The sequence below is a fragment of the Crotalus tigris genome, unplaced genomic scaffold, assembly GCF_016545835.1.
Source record: "Crotalus tigris isolate CLP2741 ecotype Arizona unplaced genomic scaffold, ASM1654583v1 scf7180000018371.15429387391:27106975, whole genome shotgun sequence".
Lineage (NCBI taxonomy): Eukaryota > Metazoa > Chordata > Lepidosauria > Squamata > Viperidae > Crotalus > Crotalus tigris.
In genome coordinates, this window is record NW_024096970.1 from 7,374,333 (window position 1) to 7,398,585 (window position 24,253).

The following is a 24,253-nucleotide window of genomic DNA, read 5'->3' on the forward strand; positions in this document are numbered from 1 at the left end:
AATATAATTGTTTTTAGAAGGATTTTATATTGTAACTGTAATTTTTTTGTGTTTATTGAAACAGACAGAGCCATTTCAAAAGCCAGTTTCACTGGACCAGCATCCAGATTATGCAGAATACATCTTTCATCCAATGGACCTTTGTACGTTAGAAAAGGTTGGTAGACAAGAAGGAGATTATTCCGCTGTATGAGATGATTGTTAATTTTTTTCAACTTATCTCTCACAGAAAAAGTGAATTTTGTTGATGTGATAAATAAGGGCTCTCTTTCAAATGTGTGAAGTTCATTAAGTGAAAATATGGAGTTGGAAGGGAGCTTAGTTTACTGGTCATTTAATCCAACCCCTTTGTAGGTTCTGTTTGGACATCTCTGACTAATGATCATCAAGCCCCTGGTGAGGATCTCTTCCAAAGGGGACTCAATCACTTCCTGTAGCAACTTATACCATTGGTTGACAGATTGTATAAATAAAAAATATTCCTTTGACATCTAGCCTCAATCTCCTTTCTTATATCAATCCATTGGTTCTGGTCCTGCTCTATGGGGCAATAGAGAATGTCCACTTCTTGCTTTATGTGGAAGTCTTCTTAATTATTGTGATATGTCCCCACAATTGTCTCTTTTGCAGGGCAAACATTCTTAGAATCTTTAACATAGGGCCAGTTAGTTGTTTAGTTTCAAGAAGCATATCATTTTTACTTTTATCGAAGAGCATTCTGCTTATATTATGTTTTGGAAATAAGTGCATGCAAAGTTTCTGAGAGAGTGGGAGAGGCAAAGAGTACGATGTTAGTTGCCTAATTTAATTTAACTATAGAGGGCATTCAAATATCTGTTTCATAGAATCAGTTTTGAGGCTTGCTTCCTGTGAACATTTTTTTTTTAATTTTAAGTGACATAATTTAAAAAGAAAGTATCGGTGATTCTTTTTTTCTTCAAGTGTATTATGGTACTCTGTTCCATGATACAAAGTAGATTTTCATATATAAAAAAGAAATGACCATAACAATACGTTTAAAAATTCCTATAATTTGGTCAAGTTTCAGTAATTATATTTGATATGCTGCAATTATATTCCAACAACGTTGGTAGCCAAAATGGCACCTAATTGATTATATTGAGGTTTATAATATCTAACTTTTTGAAAGCTCATTCCTGAATCTAATGTCTACTCCCAGTTCATGATTATTTTAATTTTAATCTTTCCATTCATTTATTTGGAATAAAGATATTAAGAAAATAAGATAAAGTAGATAGCTTCTGGATTTAGATATTATTTCCTCATTTTAATACAATGTTTATGTTATCTTTTTCAGAATGTTAAAAAGAAGATGTATGGTTGCACTGAAGCCTTTCTGGCTGATGCCAAATGGATTTTGCACAATTGCATTATTTACAATGGGGGTATGTATATGCATATTTCCTTGAAGCTACATATTTCCTTGAAGGTATACTTAATGACCACAATTAGGATCAGTAACTCCATTGGTAAGAGATCCGGTCATTAAGGAAGATGTCACGTCTGACAAACTTGTAACTTCACTTCTGTTGTCATTAAGTGAGGTATCGCGTGACCATAACTTGTGATTTTACTGCTGGCTGCTCTGTTGACTTTTCTTGTCAGAATCTGGCTGTGAATTCCATGCTGTAAAGTTCATAAATGCGAGGACCAATTGTAATGTTACTTTTCAGCACTCCTCTAACTTTGAATAGTCATTAAACAAGGCAGTCAATAAGCAAGGAAAACTTGTAATTAATTTTTATACACTAAATTGAAGTAAATGGCCCAAAACTTTCAAGTAGAAAGAACACAAATCTTTTCAAATATTTAGTAATGAAAGTAGTGTGTTTTCCTCCAGTGCCCCCTCCCCCTGCCCAAAAAAGAATGGAAGGCTTTTGGGATGCAAATCTTTCACAAATCAATTTGTTTTTCCCCACATCATAAAATCTATCGGTAGAAGGAAACAAGTTGAATACAGCCCTAAGTGACTCCAAAGAGTTAAATGTATCCCTTTCCTTTCTCTCTTTCAATTTAAGAATCTTTTAGATAAGATGGGACAATAGTTGAGATCCTATAGTTGAGATCCTATAAACAGGTCTTTGAAAATAGCTTTTTTCACATTGAGGTTTTATATTGAGATTAATCCTATGTGTGCTGTATATTAATGTATAAACTGAAGTATTTTATATCTCCCTTACAATAATGCTATGATTTGCAAATTTAAATAATAATAAAATCAGGTGTGATATACCTATAAGATATGTTCATTTGTCTTTTAAAATTGGGTTGAAAAGGTGCATTCAAAATGATTTCTCTGGGAATGCTACAAGGTAACACTAAAGAAAACATTACCTAATAATTATAAGTTCAATAAGAATGAATACTTGTGAAATGTTGTCGCTCTATTACATCTGGATTTATGAATGACTTACTTTTATGACTTGCCATTTCTACTGGTAGATTCAAGATTTGTATTTAATTAATTTCGCCTTTTAAAACACGCATGTGAAACTGAATATGTTTGCACTCTAAATAATACAAATAATAAGCATCTTTTGTAATAGATTTAATTAGACATCTGTACTTACCTGTTTTCTCAGGAAATCACAAATTGACACAAACAGCAAAAGTCATAATTAAAATCTGTGAACATGAGGTATGTATTTCCAAGTTTCCATTTATTTTTATTATACTAATTTAACCAACAATTTTATGTAATGCTAAGAAAAATTGAAATCATAGTTTTAGTATTTTCATTACATAAAATGAAGTAGAATTTCAAAATTTCAGGAATTGGAATAATCTGTATTCCAGTTTTTAGATTGCAATCCTCTACTCATGTATCTAAAAGAACAAAGTCTATAAATAAAGTATTTCTGCATAGACATATATGGAATCCCTGGGCCCATTAAGCATAAAGACTAACTAATTGAAGTCATAAATATCAAATTATAATTTCAGATTATATATAAATCATACTAGATTATTTTCAGTGATTTTGTTATTTTATAGCATTATTCAAACATATTAACTTTATAAAAATCTGTTTTGAAAAATATGGATCTAGAATTGGCATTGCCAAGTTGAAAATACCTTTGAAAGTGCATTGACTTTTTCAACATGTAGTGGAAATCTGCAGCCTTTTTCCTTCTGCATTCCTCCAAAATCTTCACAAAATAATCCTTTAAGAATTCTAAACAGATTCTGCTGATAAATATTGTTCCATCAACAGATAAAGGCAAATTGTATGCCATGCATAAAAAGTCTAAAGATCTTATAAAAACTCAATATGCCAGCATCGTTTAAATGTATTGTTTAAATTAAGATTTTCTTATGCAAAACTATGATTGTTGCTATCAAGCACAATGTTTTTATACTTTCATTTATTTATATATAGTCATTGTTTACTGTATAGTAAAAGACTGATGTTGAACCTTATGAAGCAGCAAAAATTAGTATGCATAAATTCCTGAATGCACACAGACAAATAATTATTTGGAGTAGAAAATTATAAATGACTGCCATGTTACTCTTGATTGCAGGATTGAATAGAATTGTAAATACATTTAATCTTATGCTCCAACTCCATAATAGTTCATGTTTGTTTTTACAGATGAATGAAATTGAAGTATGTCCAGAATGTTATTTAGCTGCTTGCCAAAAACGAGAAAATTGGTTTTGTGAACCTTGTGTAAGTAAAAAAGGAAGGGGGGATATTAAATGATAAATAGCATATACAGAAGCACAGTGAATTTCATTTTTATGCATACTGTTTTAAATAAAAATTCTTCTGTTTGTGCTCAAAACCCACACATTGCCACTGATTGATAATTAATAGAAATTGAATAGTTAGTCTTTTCTTCATTTGAGTATCTCTGATAGAAAATATAAGTGATCTAGATTTGGTTAATATTTCCAAATCCTAAAATCATTTGGCACTGTTATTCAGGTTTAAATATAATACTTTAATAATGTTATAAATGAGCAAATGGACATATATTTTAATAGGTAAGGCAAACTTTAAGTGAAGTTGTTACATAAATACTAGAATCACAATTCAGCTCTGAGATAAAGCCTCCTCCATTGTCTCATCCCTGCTTTATCACCTTTAATGAAACATGTAATGAAGTTCAATGCATTCAAATATATTTTTTTGAAACTTTTGAAATCTACTAACAACCAGTTTTTTAAAAATCAAATCTCAGAAGCCCCTACTTTTTTTCTATACAGCATCACATTTAATTACACAATGTTTTTAGCCTGTCTGGATTTCTTATGGTTTGGGGAATATACAGCAAATCCCTTTGTTAAGAACACTCTGTTTAAAGGACAACTCATAGTTAAGAACAGAGCCTATTGTATCAGATTTCAAGTTAAATATAATGATTCAAGTTAAATATGCAGTGGTTCAAGTTCATTACTCAGTACTACTTATACAGCAGTATACAATAATACTGTTCCAACTTTTATACAAATTTGATTTAAGGACAGACTTTGGGAACAGAACCTTGCTCTTAAACTGGAGACTGCTTGTTTAGTAGGGGAATTATTTAGGAATGATATGCATAATGATGTGACATATGCATATATGCATGTATTTTAAGTAGCGATAGCATATGCTTTATTTCTTTTGTGCTTATAACTAGCAAAGTATAGACATGGAATTAAAAAAAATTGAAACAGTAACACATTACAGTTAACCATTACCTTTAAATTAAAACATCCATAACAGATTTTATTATTCTTATTTTATTATTATAAGCTCTATAAATTATATCTCTGTGTGGTGGGCCACATTACATTCTATATTTTGGAAAATCCTAAAATAACTTAATACTATACTTACATTGATGTCATCCATTTAACTTCAAACTGACAAAGTTCAAAAGTAATATTTGAAAATACTATTTCACAGAAAGACTAATGGAAGCTTGGAACCAACTTCCAGAGGAGATAATAGGTTAATCATCAGTAACTGAGTTTAAACATGCCTATGATAAACAGATGTCCATCATCCAGAAAAATAAAAAATAAAATAAAAATAAATAAAATATAAAAATAATTTAAACAACTAATCTAAATTAATTAATTAAAAAACAAACTCAAAGGAAAATCTAGATATTTTTCTGCCAACAGTTTTCTATGTTTCTGTGATAACAGAGAGCTATATAAAAACATTATTTGCACTGCCCAAATGTAAGCATTTTCCTAAAATAATGCAATGGTAATCTGATTTTTAATTAAAATTATGAATATTGTATTTTGAGAATGGAGTATCTGTACAGATTAGTTTAAATTAATTCGATGTTTGAATTATTCTGAAGTTATCTTTGAATAATCAGAATGAGGCAAAAGTTCACTGACAACTAGTTGCTACAGAGAGAACAGGTTTTAAAAGAAAACAAAAATAGTTTTAATAAGATGGGAAACCTCTCAAAACTATACAGTAGCTGGACAAAGAATGACTTCATTTAAAGTTGTAAATTTGAGACATTTTTACAATCTCAGTCATATAAATAACTATTGTCTTGCATGTCAGCAGTTAGAAAATAATGCATGGCTTAAAATAGTTTTCTCACCATGTGGTCACTATGCACTTTCCTCTAGAGCAATCCACACCCATTGGTTTGGGCTAAACTCAAGGGTTTCCCATTCTGGCCGGCTAAAGCACTGAGAGATAAAGATGGTCAAGTTGATGCTCGTTTCTTTGGTCAACATGACAGGTGGGAATTAATAAAAAAAATGATGGAATAATTCAGATCATTCCTTTTTGGTGAATGATTAGGTGGTAGCTGCATTAGTTAAAATGTTAACATTCTGCAAATAGTGATTTTTTTTGTACAGAATATAAGAAGCACATTGGGAGAACTCATTTTTAAAAATCTAAAAAGATAACATAATTTTGTCCACTGAAGGGATACATTTAGTCAGATTTGGTAACTGATGTTTACGTAACCAGACATGACAAAATTATGAATTAGAAAGTCCATTTTAGTTAGGATTTGTAAAAGGAATTTTTGTTCAGAAATGGTCATGGTCGACCATTAATTTGAGTGCTGTAAAAAGGAAGAATTTTCAGCTACATAAAAGCTCTAAACCTCAGTGTAAATCATGAGGGAAGGATTTATCCCACATGGTTTGAAAGATTTGATATTTGTTCAAGTGACAGAAAAAGCCTCTTTGTTCACTGCTATTGTTTCTGTGATACAATTACAGGATTTCTAACTATTTCTAGTGTTCTTTATTTTAACAGGAAACTTTATATATATATACATCGATTTCATGAAGAGAGCCAATTAAAATATGGGCTTTTATTTTTATGAAGAAAGTAATTTTTTTCCTGGATTTTGAGCAGTATCCTCAAATATGTAGAAATTTTTATATTTATTATGGTGGGGCCTTCTTTTACTGGCCTGTTGGTCATCATGAGGTGGCCACCAAATGTAACAGTAGAAGGAATTATTTATATATACCAATAGTTTAGTCCTAAGGAATCACCACATATATAGAGTGGACTAAATGATAATGTAAGCATAATATTGCAAAATGATTTGCTGTGCAATAAAAGAATAACTGAAGTTAACGGTTATTTCTTTGTTATTGTATCACCGTCAGTTTAAGAAATTTGAATTGCAATATATAGTCTTTTGCACATCACCTAGTATTTGAAGATTGGATTTTGAATTTCCTTAATTTATTTTTTTAATGAATTGTTTTGAAAGATGTATTTCTAGAACTTTAATTTTTGCTGGAGTCTGATTAAGTAGACCTTTCAGTTTACAAGTAGGTGCTAAATAAAGTTTCTACCTTAAGCATGTATCAAACACCCATTGAAATGTATAAGAATTGCTTTTTACAATGTTTAGAATTGAAATAAAAATTAGGTACCATTTATATGGTTTCTTTTACTATCTTATTTGCAGAGCCTGGGTTCCAGTAAATAATTGCTACCTCATGTCTAAAGAAATTCCTTTTTCTGTGAAAAAGACTAAAAGCATATTCAACAGTGCAATGCAAGAGATGGAGGTTTATGTGGAGAACATTCGTAGAAAGTTTGGCGTATTTAATTATGCACCTTTCCGGACACCATATACTCCCAACAATCAGTACCAAATGTTGTTAGACCCTTCAAATCCTGGGGCTGGAACTGCTAAGACAGATAAACAAGAGAAAATCAAACTTAATTTTGATATGACAGCATCACCCAAGATTTTAATGAGCAAACCTATGCTAAGTAGCAGTACTGGACGAAGAATTTCCCTAACAGACATGCCACGTTCACCAATGAGTACAAATTCATCAGTACACACTGGATCTGATGTGGAACAGGATGGAGAGAAAAAAGCAACGTCTAGTCACTTTAGTGCAAGTGAAGAGTCCATGGATTTTATTGATAAAAGTACGGGTAAGAGTACAGAAACAAAATTGCTATATCAGATGGTATTTGAACTTTAACATCAACCAGTGGAGGGAATTTTATAAAACTGGAAGGAAAGTTTTTCTAATACTTTATAGGATGTGTTACTAGACTCAGGTGCAGCAGTATTCCTAAGCTTCTATCCAATGTTCTTGGGACCAATTATAAGAGATGGGTAGAAGCATAAAGGTTGTCTCCCACACTAATAACAGGGTAAATTGTGATAGGTCAGCCACCTGGGAAGAATTTATAATGTAGGGAAGAGCCCTGAGTTAACTGAACAAAAGGTATTAAATTAGAGGGGCTTCATGCAAGAGGAGGAGCATGATATGGTTATCATGTAAACTAGTACATAGAAAAATGCTTTGTAGTCTTCAGGGTTAATTGGACTCTCACTCCCATTAATAACCTATGCACTCAATAATTTTTCAGCAAGGTGTCTGTTTAGTGCCTTGCAGATTTATATCATATTACATCATTGTGGATCACACCTCTAATTTAAAAGAACTTAGTATTCTAAAAATTAATTTCTGGTTGTCCTCAGCTGCTAAATTATAATGAAACAGAATCAGAGTTCAGAGAATACTGAAATGATAAGTACATAATAATAGGTTTTTGTACATTTTTCTTGGGAGTATAGGAAAAAAGTACTTACCTTTCTGAAACAAGATTTGATTTACAGTCATAGGCAAAAATATTAAGAAGATAACGTAAAACAAAATTAATCAAGTTAATTTATTGTTTCAGAAATATTTATGTCAGCAGCACTATATCCAACATTTTTATGTTTTTGGAAATTTGGGCCACAGATAAATGAAATAATCTGATCTTGAACAAACTCAGAATTTGCTTTCTTTTTTAAAATCAATGCTTGCCAAATGTTACAATTAAACAGAATAAACTATTATAAACCAGTTATAATTATTATAATCCATTTGGAAAGCTCAGCTATTCTATATCAAGCATTATCCTTAACATACTAATTTGCATTGAATTCCTTAGGTGAATGACAAATAATATCAGAAGACCACCTAAATATTGATGTACGGCTGTTTCTGATCTAGAGCAAAGAAGTAAATGTAACTTCATTTGGATCCAATCTGGATATCTTTGTACTTTATACTTTTTAAAAAATAATTATTTTTATTCTCTTATTTAGCAGTTTACCTATGGAAAGCACATTTTAAACATTTCAGAATAATTTCTTTTTATTTGTTATGCACTCTTGTTTTAATAACACTTTTTAAATAGAACTAAACAAATTGTGCCTTATTTGTTTGAACAATGACATTGAGGTTCTAAATTGTTCTTTAGTATATTTGTGATATTCATGTTATATATACATACACATACATACATACATACACATACATATATACACACACATACAGACTATCATAAAAATCTTAAGAGGATTGAATATCCCACCTAATTTTGAACTCCTGCTCACATTTCATTTATATTTCATGGATATTCTATGGCAGGGGTATCAAACTCAATTTCATTGAGGGCCGCATCAGCATTGCGGTTGCCCTCAGGGGGCTGGGTGGGTGTGGCCACGGTGGGTGTGCCCTACTGGGTGGACATGGATGGAGTGCGCGTGGCCTACTGGGTGGGCGTGGCCAGCTCTACATCGTTCGCGTCAAGGGTGCCTGTGGGTGCCTGGGCAGGAGTGGGACAGATCTGAGTATCTCTGGCAGAAGGGGGTGGGACCAGGGCAAGTGCCAAGGTATGGTCTACTGGAGGAGCCTCACTGTTCCTCTCAGGCCGTGTGGGGGGGGGGGGGGCTGGATGGTGGTGCAGGCTGCCCGGAGCCCTGGGCAGCAGAGGTCAAACGCCCAGCCTGGCCCTCAAGCGTCTGCGGCACCAAGCCCAACCCCACTTCCCCAAGGGGGCACCCAGCTGCATTTACCTCCTCCTCAAGGCTGCTGCTGCTGTGCTTGGTCTCCTTAGCCAGGTTGCTCATGATGGGTACAAGGGCAAAGTCAGAGGGAGCCCATTCCCTCTCTATGGGAGGACACCCGGCTTTGTATCCAAAGCTTCCTTAGCAATAGGATGGGAGACCCCCAGGATAGGCCAGGAGGAGGGGGCAAGGGGATGATGAAAGGGCAGCAGGGCAGGACTAAGGTAGGACTTCTCTCAAACCCTCCCTCTCCTTCTTTCCTTCTTTTTTTCCTTCTTTCCTAAGTACGGTTTCGGCAGGCAGCGAGGCACTCTCCTCACAGTGCTGAGAGGCTGCGCCGGGCAGTGCAAATCTGATGAGAAGTGCAATGCTGCCTAGCCCCCAGTCTGCCCAATTTCAGCAGGCAGCAAAGTGCAAAGCTGGCGAGCTTCGCACCGCCTGGTTCAACCTTGGCGCTGTGAGGAGAGCACCCCGCTGCCTGCCAAAACCCCTCCCCTCCATCAAGCTGGATATATGAAGTAGGCGAGGGCCACTTGCTGGCCACTTCCAGGCGATGGTGCATTTCTTCATTCCTCACAAAGGTGACATCTTCCCAGCATGGACCCAGGGGGTGGGGCCGACACGGCAGGGACTGGTTCCTCGCTATTTCCAGACGGCCTTGTGGAGCTAAGACTGAATGCGTTTCAGCATAGATGTCCACCACAAAATTGTACATTGGCTCCCAGCCAGCCAGGGCCAAGGCAGCGGGGGCCGTTCCCTCACTGTTTCCAGGATGGCTTCGCAGGCCGCATCTAGCCCCCGGGCCTTGTGTTTGACATGTCTGTTCTATGGAAAGAAAATAAAAATATTAGGAATACGTATATGCAGTACTTATTTTCATTCAAGTATTCCTAGTATAATGGTTTGTAGTATATGTTCTGTTGTGAAAAAAAATTGAGCAGCCACTTCCTACAATCAGGATTTTTTGGGGTCATTCAATGCTTCATGGCTTTTGCTTATGACTGCCTGGGTGGTTCTTGTTAGCTTGTCTTTTCTCACCTATTGTCTTCAGATAGATTTTTCACATTATTGTTGTTATTCTGCAGACCTGATCATTCTCCTGGTCTCTGTTGATAACTTTTTCCTTATTTCAAATTGACTATTATTTAGCCACAACGGTTTGTACTAACCATGTGAGATTGCGTTAGAAGAAGTGATGTAAAAAACAAAAGATTATGGCTTTTCATTTAAAGGCTAAACAGCATATTGAAACATATTTTATAACATAAATATTATCCTAGATTTCTTGCTTAGCTTGATACCAAAGGAGTCAGTTAGAATATGATTTATTTTTGCCAGTCATTATATCTGAACTGTCTTAGTTAATAAGTAATTAAGTAATTACTGAGTAATTAAGTGACAGCATATAAATGTTCTTGGATGATCCCTCAAAAGCTAAGCGTGATCTGACCTTAGGTGCCACTTGCATGAAAGACCATGAGGGAATACCAGCACTATTAGGGTAGATTGGATATTGAAAAATCCCTGAAGACAGCAGTGACACCAAAGAAACTACATAGACACAGAGCAGTAGTCATCCAGAATTAAACATGCCTCAAGAGAGTCTTTTTGCTTTGAATTAGTTATTTTCAGAAAAAATTAACCATTAAATATGGTTAATTATTAAATAAGGTTCATATTTAATATATTAAATATGAAATTTACTACAAGAAAAAATAGAAATTTAAATGGATAGAAAAAAGAAAGAATTCCAAAACTAAATATTCCTGTTCTAAAATGAAAGAGTTAGCAAGTTCATATTTTATGTAATTCTTGATTTATATAAGCGTTCCCTCGATGTTCAGTTTCCCCTGAATATTGGTTAAATGAACTTTAAAAGGTGATAAGAATTAGAGAGAGTGGTTAGAAATGCATGTTTCATTGGAAGTCTTGAAGAAGTTTCTCACTACTTTTATACCTTGCTTCTTATTTCTTTTCTGACATTAGATAATTTAATTTGGATTCCATGGCCAACATACGAAAGAACTACTTTTGCATGTCCCTTATCTATGTTTTTTTAATTGATTTTGCATAGGTACCTTATTGCCAGTTTCTCTCATGTGAGAAAGTGTTTGCTCTCAGTTTCAAAAGCAATTTGTGATACTTTGTAGGGAGTTACTATTCAAAAAATGGGAAACAAGTTACACAGAGGGACTTGACCTTTATCTCTGCCTAAATAACCTCAGTTTATAGTTGAAATTTACTTTGTGTCAATTACATTCTTTTTCAGCTTCTCCAGCACCAACAAGGACAGGCCAAACTGGAAGCTTGTCGGGTAGTCCCAAACCTTTCTCTCCTCAACCATCAACTCCTACAGCTGCAAAGCAAGAAAGAACATCTACTCCAGGCAGCATTCTTAATCTTAATCTTGGTAAAATAAGATTGTCCGTGCAGTAATGGATATGAGGTTTATATATGATGGTGGTAATTAGAGAGCACACCTGCCTGCAAGTGCTGCTACTAAATTTTGGATTAATATTCTCTTGGTTTTCAGCCTAAATACAATAAGTGCCACTGAAAAAACTGATAGTTTTACTTAAATATGATGGCTGATTTTTGTGAGAGCACTGATTTAAGGTTGGACCAACTATATTATACTAGTATATGGAACTTTGGTATCAACTTAAGGATTATTTGTGTCCTATTCAGTATTTATTCACTAGCACAAGAAATGTTCAGAGTGTTGATTAGGTACTATCTTAATACATAATTAAATGCATAATTTTTATTATTTATTTATTAATAAAATTTATATGCCACCCCTACTTCTGTCCTGTCCTAAAATAAGCTATTATAAGTTTATAACCGTGCATCCAATATTTGCAGTAGTAATCAATAATATTTAATGAATGTAATTAAATTATTTTGTGATTGCTTAAATTCAATTACTTAATGGAAATATTTTAACTTAATATTCTAGATCGTAGTAAAGCTGAAATGGATCTGAAAGAGTTGAGTGAATCTGTCCAGCAGCAATCTACTCCTGTGCCACTGATTTCACCAAAACGACAAATTCGCAGCAGATTCCAGCTGAATCTTGACAAAACAATAGAGAGTTGTAAAGCACAACTAGGTATCCGTATGTATTTGATAAGATTGATTGTATATGCACTGAATACGTTCTTTTTACCAATACTTCATAAATATAGTTGATAATGGAGTATTAGCCCTGTATCCAAAGAAGCCAGGATTCAGAGCCCTTTGTATTCAGATTTTTGAACAAGCGAATGCTACTTTCATACAGTATTAAAATATGAAAGATTTTCTTTCACAGAATTTTTGTTGTAAGATTTAAAATCAGTGGGCTGCTATGAATAGATCTGTTATATGCATGTTCACTGATTCACATGGCTTTATCTTTAAACTATAAGCTATTGGAAATAAGTGGGGTAAAAATTGTTTATTTTTTATGATTAGGAATCAATGAAATATCTGAAGATGTTGCAGTAGAGCATAGTGACTCAGAGGATTCTGAAAAGTCAGACTCCAGTGATAGTGAATATATCAGTGATGATGAACAGAAGTCCAAAAATGATCAGGAAGAAGAAGAAAAAGAAGGTATAAGAAATGATAAAGAATCTTTAATTGTGAAAAAAAAACTAAAGCCACCAACACCAACAGAAGAAAAAGAGGAAATTAAAAGTACAAGCTCAGAAGTGGAGAAAATAAATAGCCCTGCCAAAGAGAAGGCAAATGTAGACTCTGATAAAGAGCTTACAGAAAAAGTGAAAAATTTGTCACATCCTGCAAAGGAAAAATTGAAAACTAAAGAGGAGACGGACTCTCCAACAGTGCATCTTGGTCTAGATTCTGATTCAGAAAATGAGCTGGTTATTGACCTAGGTGAAGACCAGTGTGGTCGTGAGGGACGAAAAAACAAAAAAGAAGTCAAGGAATCGCCTCCTAAACAAGAAGGTAGGATACTTTAACATTTTTTCTTGATCATGAAAATACTGAATACCACTTTCAGAATACCACCTTGCATAAGAATTTCCATCTGCAGGAAATATCCTAGGACTTATGTTTTAACTACTGTTTCAGAGGAAAACGTTAAAAAGATCCAGGAGTCATTCCTTAGGAGAACTAAAAGTTAAAAAAATAGATATATGAATCTCTGCTCAAGAGACTCAAATGAAACATAACTGATGGTATATAGAATAGATATATGTGCCTTATGATAAATATGAATGCTAATACAGCTAAGGGTTTAAAGGTTTCTCATGTTTCTTGATAACTGCAGTTGGGACCAGCAACTTTTGTTAGTTGAAAATGCCTTGATTTCAGTTTTACTGTTTCAAAATCCGAAGATTTCAGCTTCTGATATCATGGATAAATATAAACTAGTGACAAAGAATATTAAAAACAGGACATACAAGAAAGTAAAAATGACAGGAGAGTACAGTAGTGAAACGTCAAAACAAAAAGTCGAAACTCTAAGCAATTATATATAGCTATTTACTTCCATTTAATTATACTTGTGGGTGAAATGATGCTTTTGCAAACCCTTGTAAATTTTTTCTAAATCTAAAACAGTAGATTTTCACTTGATAACAAAGAATCAAATGCTTGAAAATCAATGTTTTATCCTACTCTCTTATAACACTGAATTTCCAATAAATCTTTGTTCTTGCTTTTTACCTGGTTAGCTGCAGCTAAAACCCCAATTCCTTCAAGTGTCAACAGTCAGCCTCCAGTTGAAACCCACGTGCTTACTCGATCAGCATCCCAGACACCCCCAGCCGGTGTTACAGCTACGACAAGTGCTGCTTCTGCTGTCAGCACTCCAGCTGCAGCTACTGGCAGTCCAGTAAAAAAGCAGAGACCTCTCCTACCAAAGGAAACCGTCCCAGCTGTGCAGCGGGTAGTATGGAATTCTTCAAACAAATTTCAGACTTCTTCCCAGAAATGGCATATGCAGAAGGTGCAAAGGCAGCAACAGCAGCAGCAGCAGCAGCAGAATCAGCAGCAGCAGCCTCAGTCTTCCCAAGGAACAAGATACCAGACAAGACAAGCAGTGAAAGGTATTGCCCACCTTTCCTAATGTCTGCTCATTGCAATCCATTCACAGTAGTTGTGCCCAGACCTCAAATATGAATTGTACAAAAATGAGGAAATTATCAAACTTTCCACCATCACATATAGTAAGAAACCTTTCAGTTGGAATATGAATTGTCCAGTCCTTTTATTGATGATGTAATTAACCTAATAGATTTAACATGAAAATTATATAAGAACACAGGTTATTATGATAATAACACTGTTGTTAGTGATAAGTTGAATCTAGATAGGCCATCCTATAAAAGGAAAATTTCTTCTCAAATATGAAAGTCTTTTGGAACCAGCAGATGTTCCCTTATGCAGGATGAAGTGGTTATTTTTGCTGACCATCCTCTTTTCACAAATCACTCCTGAGCCCTTCATAGCGACATTTTGAAAGGGGGGAAAAAAAAATTGCAGGAGAAAGGAAAAACTGGATCTCTCTTATCTCATTTTTTGATTGTGGGCTGAATTCTCTTTAAATAAATCTCTAATAATTGCTTGAGTTCATATTGTATATTAAGAAACAGTTATTGTATTTGTAACAGCAGTTTTTCACATAACTTGAATATTTATGATGTAATATTGTATATTGTGATATATAGTATATAATAAAACAAATTTACTTAAATATAAATTTACTTAAATACTTAATATTGCCTGTATTTTGTTTTAAGAACATTAAAAACTGCAGTCTTTGGACTCACCACCTCTTTTTTTTCCACTACCACTTTGGTTTTACACTGAAACCTTTTAAATGATTTTGTAATGTTCTGGTTGGTCCTAATAAACATAATGCCTTATTAATGTGTGAATCCCTACAGGGCATTTTACAGTTGATAAAATCAGGATGAATACTCACAGAAATATGTCTTATTGTTCCTGTCTGATTTTTAAGGCTTTCTGTTAATAACATCACCCACAGATTAAATGGTATAGTTCTAGTAACTAAGAAAAACTACCAAACAGTATTTATTTCAGAGATGGCTTGTTTTTAATTTTCTAAATGCTTTGAAATGTATAGTAACTCATTTTCAGATTTGTTTTGTATTCTAGCTGTACAGCAAAAAGAAATTACTCAGAGTACTTCAACGTCAACTATCACCCTGGTTACAAGCACTCAGCCTGTTTCTATAGTAACCAGTTCTGGATCAGCAAATACACTTTCATCTTCAGTTAATACAGACTTGCCAATAGCAACTGCTTCAGCAGATGTGGCTGCAGATATTGCTAAGTATACTAGTAAAGTAAGCTTTTTAAAAAGTGTATTTAATGCTTGATTTCAGTCAATGCATTTTTTAACATGTGCAAAGTGTTCATCATTCCTTTGTTATTTTCACTATTCTCATGGATTAGGATTAACATTTGAACTCACAGAACGTAACAGCAACATTTAAAGTTGGCTCCTAATGTATACCCAGAAGTTGCGTAATTTTTTTCCTGTTCTATGTTTTTTAGATAAGAATAGAAGGGAAAATTAGCCAAAATAACTTGGCCAACCATTTTGAGGGTGAGAAACTAAATGGAGTTAGGCGCGGTTAGTACTTGCATTGGAGATCGCAGGGGTGTAGACTATACTAAGAAGTTAACAGACAAACAAAAAAGGATCCCATATTGTTGTTGAAAATAACTATATGGACACGTCTGTAAAGTCATCAGGAAACAAACTTGTTTTGAATAAATCCTTTATTCACATTTTTGTGCACAACACAGGTTAATTTGTTCTCCCTATTAAATCTATCTATCTGTGCTATTTGTTTGCGTTCATTAGATACATTAGAACAGTGATGGCGAACCTTTTAGAGACTGAGTGCCCAAACTGCAACCCAAAACCCACTTATGCATCATCGGGTGCCGGGTCGGTGTGGCCAATTGGGTGGGTGTGGCTGCAGTGGTAATGGCAGACTGGGTGGGACTAAAGAGTGCAATCAATCAATTCCAACTTTGCAAGATCTTTTTTTTCCTGCAAGAAGTTGAAATTGATTGATTGAACCTTTTTTTTTTTTTTTTGCACACAGCGGCGGAGGCCTAAAGCCAAAAGGTTTTATAAAACCCAGCTGAAGGCCTAGGACTGGGGCGACGGCGCATGTGCCCACAGAGAGGGCACTGAGTGCCACCTCTGGCACCCGTGCCATAGGTTCGCCACCACTGCATTAGAAGATGGTTGGAGGATTTCTTTCATGGTCAAAGATCCATATAAGTACATAACAACAGTGGACAAGGCCATTCAAGACAGGCCTGCTTTCCTGGTTCATTTGCCTAGAGCAGACACAGATCCTTTCCATTCCCCGTCCATCTCATTTACTTAATATGCACACACAGACACACGCACGCGCGCGCGCACACACACACACACAGACACACACTCAGCTTAGTTCACCTTCTCTCTCAGCATATACTTACCCCACTGACACAAATAACATGTTATGGTGAGATTTTAAACTGGTCCCCATAGAACAATGGAATTATGTCAAATTTCCCTTGAATATGTCCTTTCTAGGAACATGCTAGTTCAAATGTTCAAAGCTAATTCAAAGTCTTATTGCAGAATTGATATATAGTCTTTCATAGAGGTTAGATTATAGCATTGAGGAAAAAAGGTTTAGAATGCAAAGTGAATGATAACCCCCAGTTTATCTAGATTCTTCACTTGAAGAGCAAGAGAAAGGTATATAATGTTTTAATCTTCCCTCTGACCTGGGTTATTTATTACCCACTTGAATGTAAAAGGCATGATACCCAGATACAGATTTTAAACCAAGCAAAGAGATTATAGTGTCTACTTTTGCCAATTCTTCTCCATAGTTTTTTGAACAGAGGTTAAGGTGCAATGCCAGGTGGTTTTCCATGGAATACATTGCTAGGTAGCTGCTGGAGATAGAGCTGCTACTTTTGTTTATCAAGCGAAAGCAGTGGTAAGTTTGGAAGTGAAGGGGATCCTGCTTAAACAATATTTGTGCTTTAAATTTGGGGATGGGAATATATTCAGTGCTCTTCAACAGGCTCAGTTGCTTGAGAGTAGCATTTAAGTCTGGAATGGTAAATTAATGTAAAGTATGAAATCTGTAATAACCATTTTATATTCTAGTATCCTTTTCATCAAATCTGGTGTAAACAAAACTGAAGGAGCTCTTCCCAGTAAATAAATATCTAATTCTGTATTTTTTCTTTTAAACAGATGATGGATGCTATAAAAGGAACAATGACTGAAATATATAATGACCTTTCAAAAAATACTACTGGAAGCACAATTGCTGAGGTTAGTATTCTTTACTGTCTACATGGGGCTGCCCTTTGAAAGTCACCAAGAAGCTACTACTGATCAAGAAGGCAGTGGCTTGAGTAGTGATATATGCCACTAATTATTCCTACTTCAACTATCATAACTGCTATATATTATTAATTACTTTCCAGATTCAGTTCAAGGTCCTGTATGTCACTTATAAAACTGTATATGATTTGTGACCAGGATGTCTTTGGAACCACTATTTCCAATGGTTTCTGCTCATCCAATTATAGACTGGGTTCTCTTTGGGTACCTCTCCTAAAGGGTTGATCCCTCTTCTTTAAAACAGCATTGCTTCTACCCCTCCCGAAGATTGGACTGGCTCTCTCATTTTTAGCTGTCTGGAAAGCTGTTAAAATCTGCTTATAAGGTAGAATTGTGACAGATGGAAATATACCCTGCTATGGTATGAATTTGGAGTTTGATATTCCTCTAGCTTGGTTTTTGTATATATTTTGATATATTGTTTTTTGTTCTCTTGCTAGATAGGATTTTGTAAGCTGCTCTTTGAAGCTGCATTTAAGTTGTAGTTAAAAATCTTACCCTTCCAATTTAATATGTGTGTTAAATCCAGCAGTATTGCCCTATGGCTTGAGGACCAGTGGCACTTCTTTAAAAAGTCTTGATTATAATCTCTAGACTCTCCAAAATTATAATCAATACAATTTTAATGTGATAGAAAGGGAGATACAAATATATGGGGAACAGTCATATTAATTGAATAGTCCATTGTATGTGTTTGACTTGGGAGTACAAGTCTTGGGACATAACTGGCTGTTATATCTGGTTTTACAGAAAGCTATCCTTAACCATCCAGAAAGTTCAGTTCAGAATGTCATAGCCTAGATAGTAACTAGTCCAGCTTAGTTTATGCATATAATGCCTCTGCAGCAGGAGCTACACTGGCCTTCTGCAACTGAATGTGTTGGTATACACTTTAAAGCTCTTTATTGCCTAACAAGACTCTTTACTTCATACGGAATGCATCTATCCAATGAAATCCAAAAGGAAGGCCAGGCTTTGTTGAGCAGTTGCTACTCTGACTGTGAACATTACCCCTTCTTGGGGAAGTTCTCCATAAATTACCAGGCCTTTTCTTACTAACATTTTGGAGGGCCATTAACATCTGGAATGGAAGGCTTATCACTGCTCCTGAATAAAATGGTGTCATATGTTTTCAGGTATATTGCAGATTATATGTGTGTTACTTGGAGGTGGTGTTTTTGTTGTTTTTTTCACCTTAAGTATTGAAGTCTTGTAAGCCATTCAGAGTAATCTAGGCTGGAGCGACCTAGAAGGCTGAGAAATAATATAATGGCCAAGTATGGCCCTTGGCCTGATGAAAGTTGCACATCCCTATTTTAAACCTTTTGTTTCTGTCTCTGTTCTTATGTTAACTCTTGAAATAATTAATTGGGTGTTATGTGCATGAGAGACCATAGTAAAATAAAGAATTTATCTCATATGGATAAGACCTTCTATGCCAAAAGTAACAATATAATAACACTACTTCATAACTGGTACAGTAAATTCAGTTTTTAAAGATTTTTCTAGTAGCTCTACCAGAAAAGATAGTGCAGCCTATTTATTGTACAAATTATCCAAGATCCAATTAACATTTGGAAGTACTTAATTCACAATATCATTATATCGGATTACGTAGTGAACACAATACAATACAACTTAAAATTTGAGTTGAAAGGGATAGTATTTACTATAAGACAGGAGAAACAAGTATATATCTTTGGGAAGAGCTTTATTTCACCTTTTGATTCATGCACATTTGCCCTTTCTTTCTGTTCCACTGGGAGAAAGAGTAGGTGCGTTATTTATTTTGCCTAGTTTATAGAAAGCATATTTATTCTGAGAAAAATGTTTTCATAAGAGTGATTAGTTTCTAAATAAAGATTTTCATCCAGTGCAATTGGATTTTCTTTCATGGTCTCTCTCACTCCTTTCCTGTCACCCAGAGCTGATTTAAAGAGTCCCCCTAAGTAATAAATGTGGGGATAGAGGAGAAAGAAGAATTTATTTCTATTTTGACTGACATTCCTGGTATTACTGTTTTTTTTAATATTTCAGATTCGTCGTCTGAGAATTGAAATTGAAAAGCTTCAGTGGTTACATCAGCAAGAGCTCTCAGAAATGAAACATAATCTGGGTATAAAAATATCAATATTTTTGTTAAATATTTTTGTGGTTCATAGTCTGGTATGTAATGGAACATCTGTGCTGATCTGTTTTTCATATCTATAGTCAATTATAGTGGTCCAGCTCAGTTGTCACAGTACATCATCATGATAGCCAATAAACCTCTTAAATTGATTGGCAATTATTTCTTGAATGACACCTAAAAATAGTGGATTGTTTCAAAAATAAAAAAACATGGAAGTTCTTAAGACCTTATATAGCAGTGGTTCTCAACCTGTGGGTCGGGACCCCATTTGGGGTCGAACAACCATTTCACGGGGGTCGCCAAACAATGCAGTCCGCCATTTTTTTCCCCCTTTTCCTTAGCTGTGCTACTCCCTTTTATTCTATTGGCTTTTGAAAGCCAATAGAATAGACTCTATTGAATAGAGTCTAATTCTCTTGGCTTTCAAAAGCCAATAGGAATTGTCCAGGCTGTCTCTGCCCTGCTGAGCCCGCCAAAAGTCCCATTCTGCAAACGGTGCTGCACCAGTTAAGTAGTCCTCGACTTACGACCGGTTGGGGGTCGCGGCATTAAAAAGGTTGAGAACCACTGTTATATAGTAAGCTTACATATATACGTATACACATTATAGTATAAATTTGTTGACCTTGATTGTAATAAATTAGTATGTTTTATTCCCTTTAAGGTAGCGTACTCTTATTACTTGGAGATCAGTTACATGCTGTTCATCTGTTACCTAGAACTCACAATGGCTGAAATGCGACAAAGCTTAGAGCAAGAAAGAGATCGTTTAATTGCAGAAGTGAAGAAACAACTGGAATTGGAAAAGCAACAAGCTGTAGATGAGACCAAAAAGAAACAGTGGTGTGCCAACTGCAAAAAAGAGGCCATCTTTTACTGTTGTTGGAATACCAGCTATTGTGACTATCCTTGCCAACAAGCTCATTGGCCAGAACATATGAAATCTTGTACACAATCAGGTAATTGGCTAGTGTTTCTACAGTTACGTTATTTAACTTTCAATCTATTTGTGAATGAATATGACCTCCATTTTTAAATTTGCTTGGTTTTTATTTTAGCTACTGCAACACAGCAAGAGACAGATAGTGAAGTTAGTTCAGAAACATTAAACAAAGCATCCCAACCTGGTTCCAGTGCACAGCCTGCACCTACAGAAACAACCAGTGCTCCAAAAGAAAAAGAGGCAGCTGTGGAAAAAAGCAAGGAAAGTGTTACGGTAAGTATGTCCTCCTTGGTGCATCCTTTCTTTAAGGATGCACCAATAAATGTTTGGTTTTTTAGTTTATTTTATTGAGAGCTGGTGAAATACCTTGGTTTTTATTTTACCTTTACAGAGTTAGTTCTTAAGGATCCAGAACGTATCTAATCTTGTATGTGCTACCATATTTTTTTCATTGCATAATATGATGAATTCTCACCTGATTTTTGCCCTGGCTCCACCCACCTGGAGGTGTAGTGACTGCTCAGGCTCATCACAAATATCCCTCAAGTCTTCTCTTATTGTGAAATGTGTATGGTATCATGCCCCAGTTCTTTTGTCAAGTGCTGAAAACTGAGTTTTGAAAATATTTATCCACATCTTTGCTTAATTCAGTATCCTTATTCTTCTGCAGAATAACAGACACTAGAATTGCTAGCCATATATAGATAACTATTATTGTTCTTTATCTTGTATGGGTCGAATATGGGTCCTCGCTTTCTTTTTAAAACAATACTAGAAGTTACAATAAACTAAAACTTTATTAATAAGTACATTTCTGTTTTCTATCCATTCCTGTATGTCCCTATTAGTTTTACTTAAAGCACAATAGTACATTCTGTTGAAAAAAATGAAACTCTTTTATCATGACATTTTATATGGGCTACAACCTCAAGAAGTTAGTATCTCTTACAAAACTATATAATTTAATTGCTTTGCTTTATTTATTCTGAGGAAAAGAGTCATAGGTCTAGAGAAAAAGAAAGGATGGAACAGAGCATATTTAGTATTCAATACACTGAAAAATACTATATATCTTAACAAGAAATGGCTAAATAGATGCCCAGTTACTTGTAATTGTACTGTGCTCTGTGATAACGTTCTTATCATGAAATATTCTGCTTTGGAAATCTCAAATTGCATTCACATAATTGTTATATCTGTTTGAGACATCAAGCTATATGCATTGCTCACTTTCATATTTTAAATTTTGCTTTTATTTATAAAAATATAACCTGTGAATTCATTAAAATGGAAGTGTTTTTTTAAGCCAAGCACTGACATTTGTATGGGTTAAATCCAGAGTTTGGTTTCACAAATGGGGAAAAAATTGTGAGCAAATTTCACTAAGGACCAAAAAAAAATGGGTAATCTCATCTATCACAATATGTAGCTCTATCTCTCATACTTCACAAAGATCTCTCAACACTTCCTTGTCCCCCATAGCAGATTGATGGGGGCTTTTGATGCAGCAGAGAGGAGGAATCTGTAAAAATCATTTCCCCTCTTCTCCCAGCAATCAGAGGGAGTCCTTCCATTTATGAAAAGCAAGATCTAAATCCAAGACCATGTTAATAAATAGGTGGCATTGACATAAAAACTGAACCTTTCACTCTGGTTACCTGTGCTGTCTCTGCAGATAGCAACAGGTGTGACAAGCAGCCAGCCTATAAAGTTGGTCCAGGTACCGCAGACCACTACCTATATGCCAACTACTCAACCCACAAGTGTAAGTACTGCTTTTGGCATTGAAACAGCTCATTTATTTTGGAGGGAGGATGGGCTTTCTCCTGTGTTACCACAATATGAATTCACTGGTCTTAACTCTATTTGCTGTGCAAAATGCTTTATTTTGCTATACATTTCTATTTCTTTTACACCATACATTGTCATACAGGACAATCAAAGAGTCAAGTTTCATTTATTGATTTAAAATTCTATATTGCTATCATGGTTTCTGAAGCAGTTTAGAAAAAGCTATGCTATTCTTCAGCTGCTGTGTTTTGTGTAAAAATGATTGCACATTCAAACAATTTTTTCCTTTGTAAAAAAAAAGCTTTTTTATTTCAAAATTGCTAGCTAACCTGGCAACTTAGTTGTCACATGACTGGAGTGTGTGTATACACATGTGCCTGCCATTCACACACACACACACATCCCTAGGCTGGGCCACCAAGTTGGAAAGGTTGGGGACTTCTGAGTTAGATGGAGAGGAAATGTGGTTGTGTATAGCAACCACCTCATAGCTAATTTACTGATTTGCTTATATACTTTCTCAATCACTTAAGCAAGTCTAAGTGGCTTATATAATTCTAGGTGCTAGGAGACTTCCACATCAATTTCAGCCTGGGCTATCTGGTATGACTCAGGAATTCATAGCAGCTGTGACATTTATGACTTTGGATCTTAGGGGCAAAGTAGAATGCTGGTCACATCAGTTGGTCTTTTATTCAGCTGAAAGAATGGTTCATGGGTGAATTCCCATATCATGCCCCATTGTCATGAATGAACTGCAGTCACTTTCCATCTGTGTAGAGCTGGAGGACAAAGTCAGTTTTTTGGATCTACTGGTTTTTCCAAGGAGTCATAACAGTGTTTTAAAATAAGATTCTGCAGGCAATTCAGATAATGCCTGATTGGGTTCTAGAAATGGGAATTTACTAGAGTGGTAGACAAAACTGCATGAATACCATCTTCCCTTTTTAAAGTCCCCTCATAATATGTAGCTCATGGAAGAGCATGGTGGAATGAAGGAGAAAGTAAGATGGCTAGAACACTAATGATAACAATTCGTTATAACACCAGTAAGGCACAACATAGAGGTCATTTGAGAGTCTGTGCTGTGGCAGTTTATTCAGAAGAAAGTGATACTTTGTTGCATACATCGTATGTAAATATTCCTGTATAGTTGTTTAAAGTTGTGGGACAATTAACATTAATTAATGAATGTTAATTAACACCAATTAATTAACCCTCAGTCTCTGAATTTGGAATTGGAACTTTCCATGGCTTTCTGTGATACATTGGGTATCAGTTAATTTCTAGGTATGGTACAAAGTATTACATATTATTTGAACGCCTTATATGGATTGGTCCTAGGTCACATTATGGAATGCTTCCTCCTACAAGAGTCCCACCATCCACTAAGATCATCTGTGCTTCCCACTAACCACTAAAATTGTGCATTGAATTTTACCATTCATTAATTTCTTAAATATTCTGAATGCTTTAAATTGCTAATAGTTTTTCTGTATATCCAAGAAATTTGGTCAAAACAGGTTTAAAAAGTAGATAGATGGAGAGATAGACAGACAGACATAATAGAATATTTGGAAATGTCCTTATTGACATGGGCAATGATGCTCTTAGTTTAAGATTAGGCCAAGATTACAATTTGGTTTGTGTTCCATCTA

General features: G+C 34.9%; 1 protein-coding gene across 8 annotated transcripts in view; it reads left to right on the plus strand.

Annotated features, from left to right (window-relative positions):
• Positions 1-24,253, plus strand: part of ZMYND8 (zinc finger MYND-type containing 8) — a 126,628-nt gene that overhangs the window by 96,607 nt on the left and 5,768 nt on the right. For 5 of the 8 annotated variants that reach the window (XM_039351255.1, XM_039351254.1, XM_039351260.1 and 2 more), the window contains 16 exons: positions 65-157; positions 1,319-1,406; positions 2,604-2,659; positions 3,617-3,694; positions 5,611-5,726; positions 6,927-7,408; positions 11,593-11,733; positions 12,283-12,435; positions 12,780-13,277; positions 14,009-14,383; positions 15,456-15,646; positions 17,578-17,658; positions 19,768-19,846; positions 20,581-20,820; positions 20,920-21,077; positions 22,480-22,569. In XM_039351255.1, the coding sequence (XP_039207189.1) occupies positions 65-157; positions 1,319-1,406; positions 2,604-2,659; positions 3,617-3,694; positions 5,611-5,726; positions 6,927-7,408; positions 11,593-11,733; positions 12,283-12,435; positions 12,780-13,277; positions 14,009-14,383; positions 15,456-15,646; positions 17,578-17,658; positions 19,768-19,846; positions 20,581-20,820; positions 20,920-21,077; positions 22,480-22,569 (2,919 nt within the window). The remainder of the gene's footprint in view (positions 1-64; positions 158-1,318; positions 1,407-2,603; positions 2,660-3,616; positions 3,695-5,610; positions 5,727-6,926; positions 7,409-11,592; positions 11,734-12,282; positions 12,436-12,779; positions 13,278-14,008; positions 14,384-15,455; positions 15,647-17,577; positions 17,659-19,767; positions 19,847-20,580; positions 20,821-20,919; positions 21,078-22,479; positions 22,570-24,253) is intronic. The other 3 variants (XM_039351257.1, XM_039351256.1, XM_039351261.1) reach the window with 3 other exon arrangements.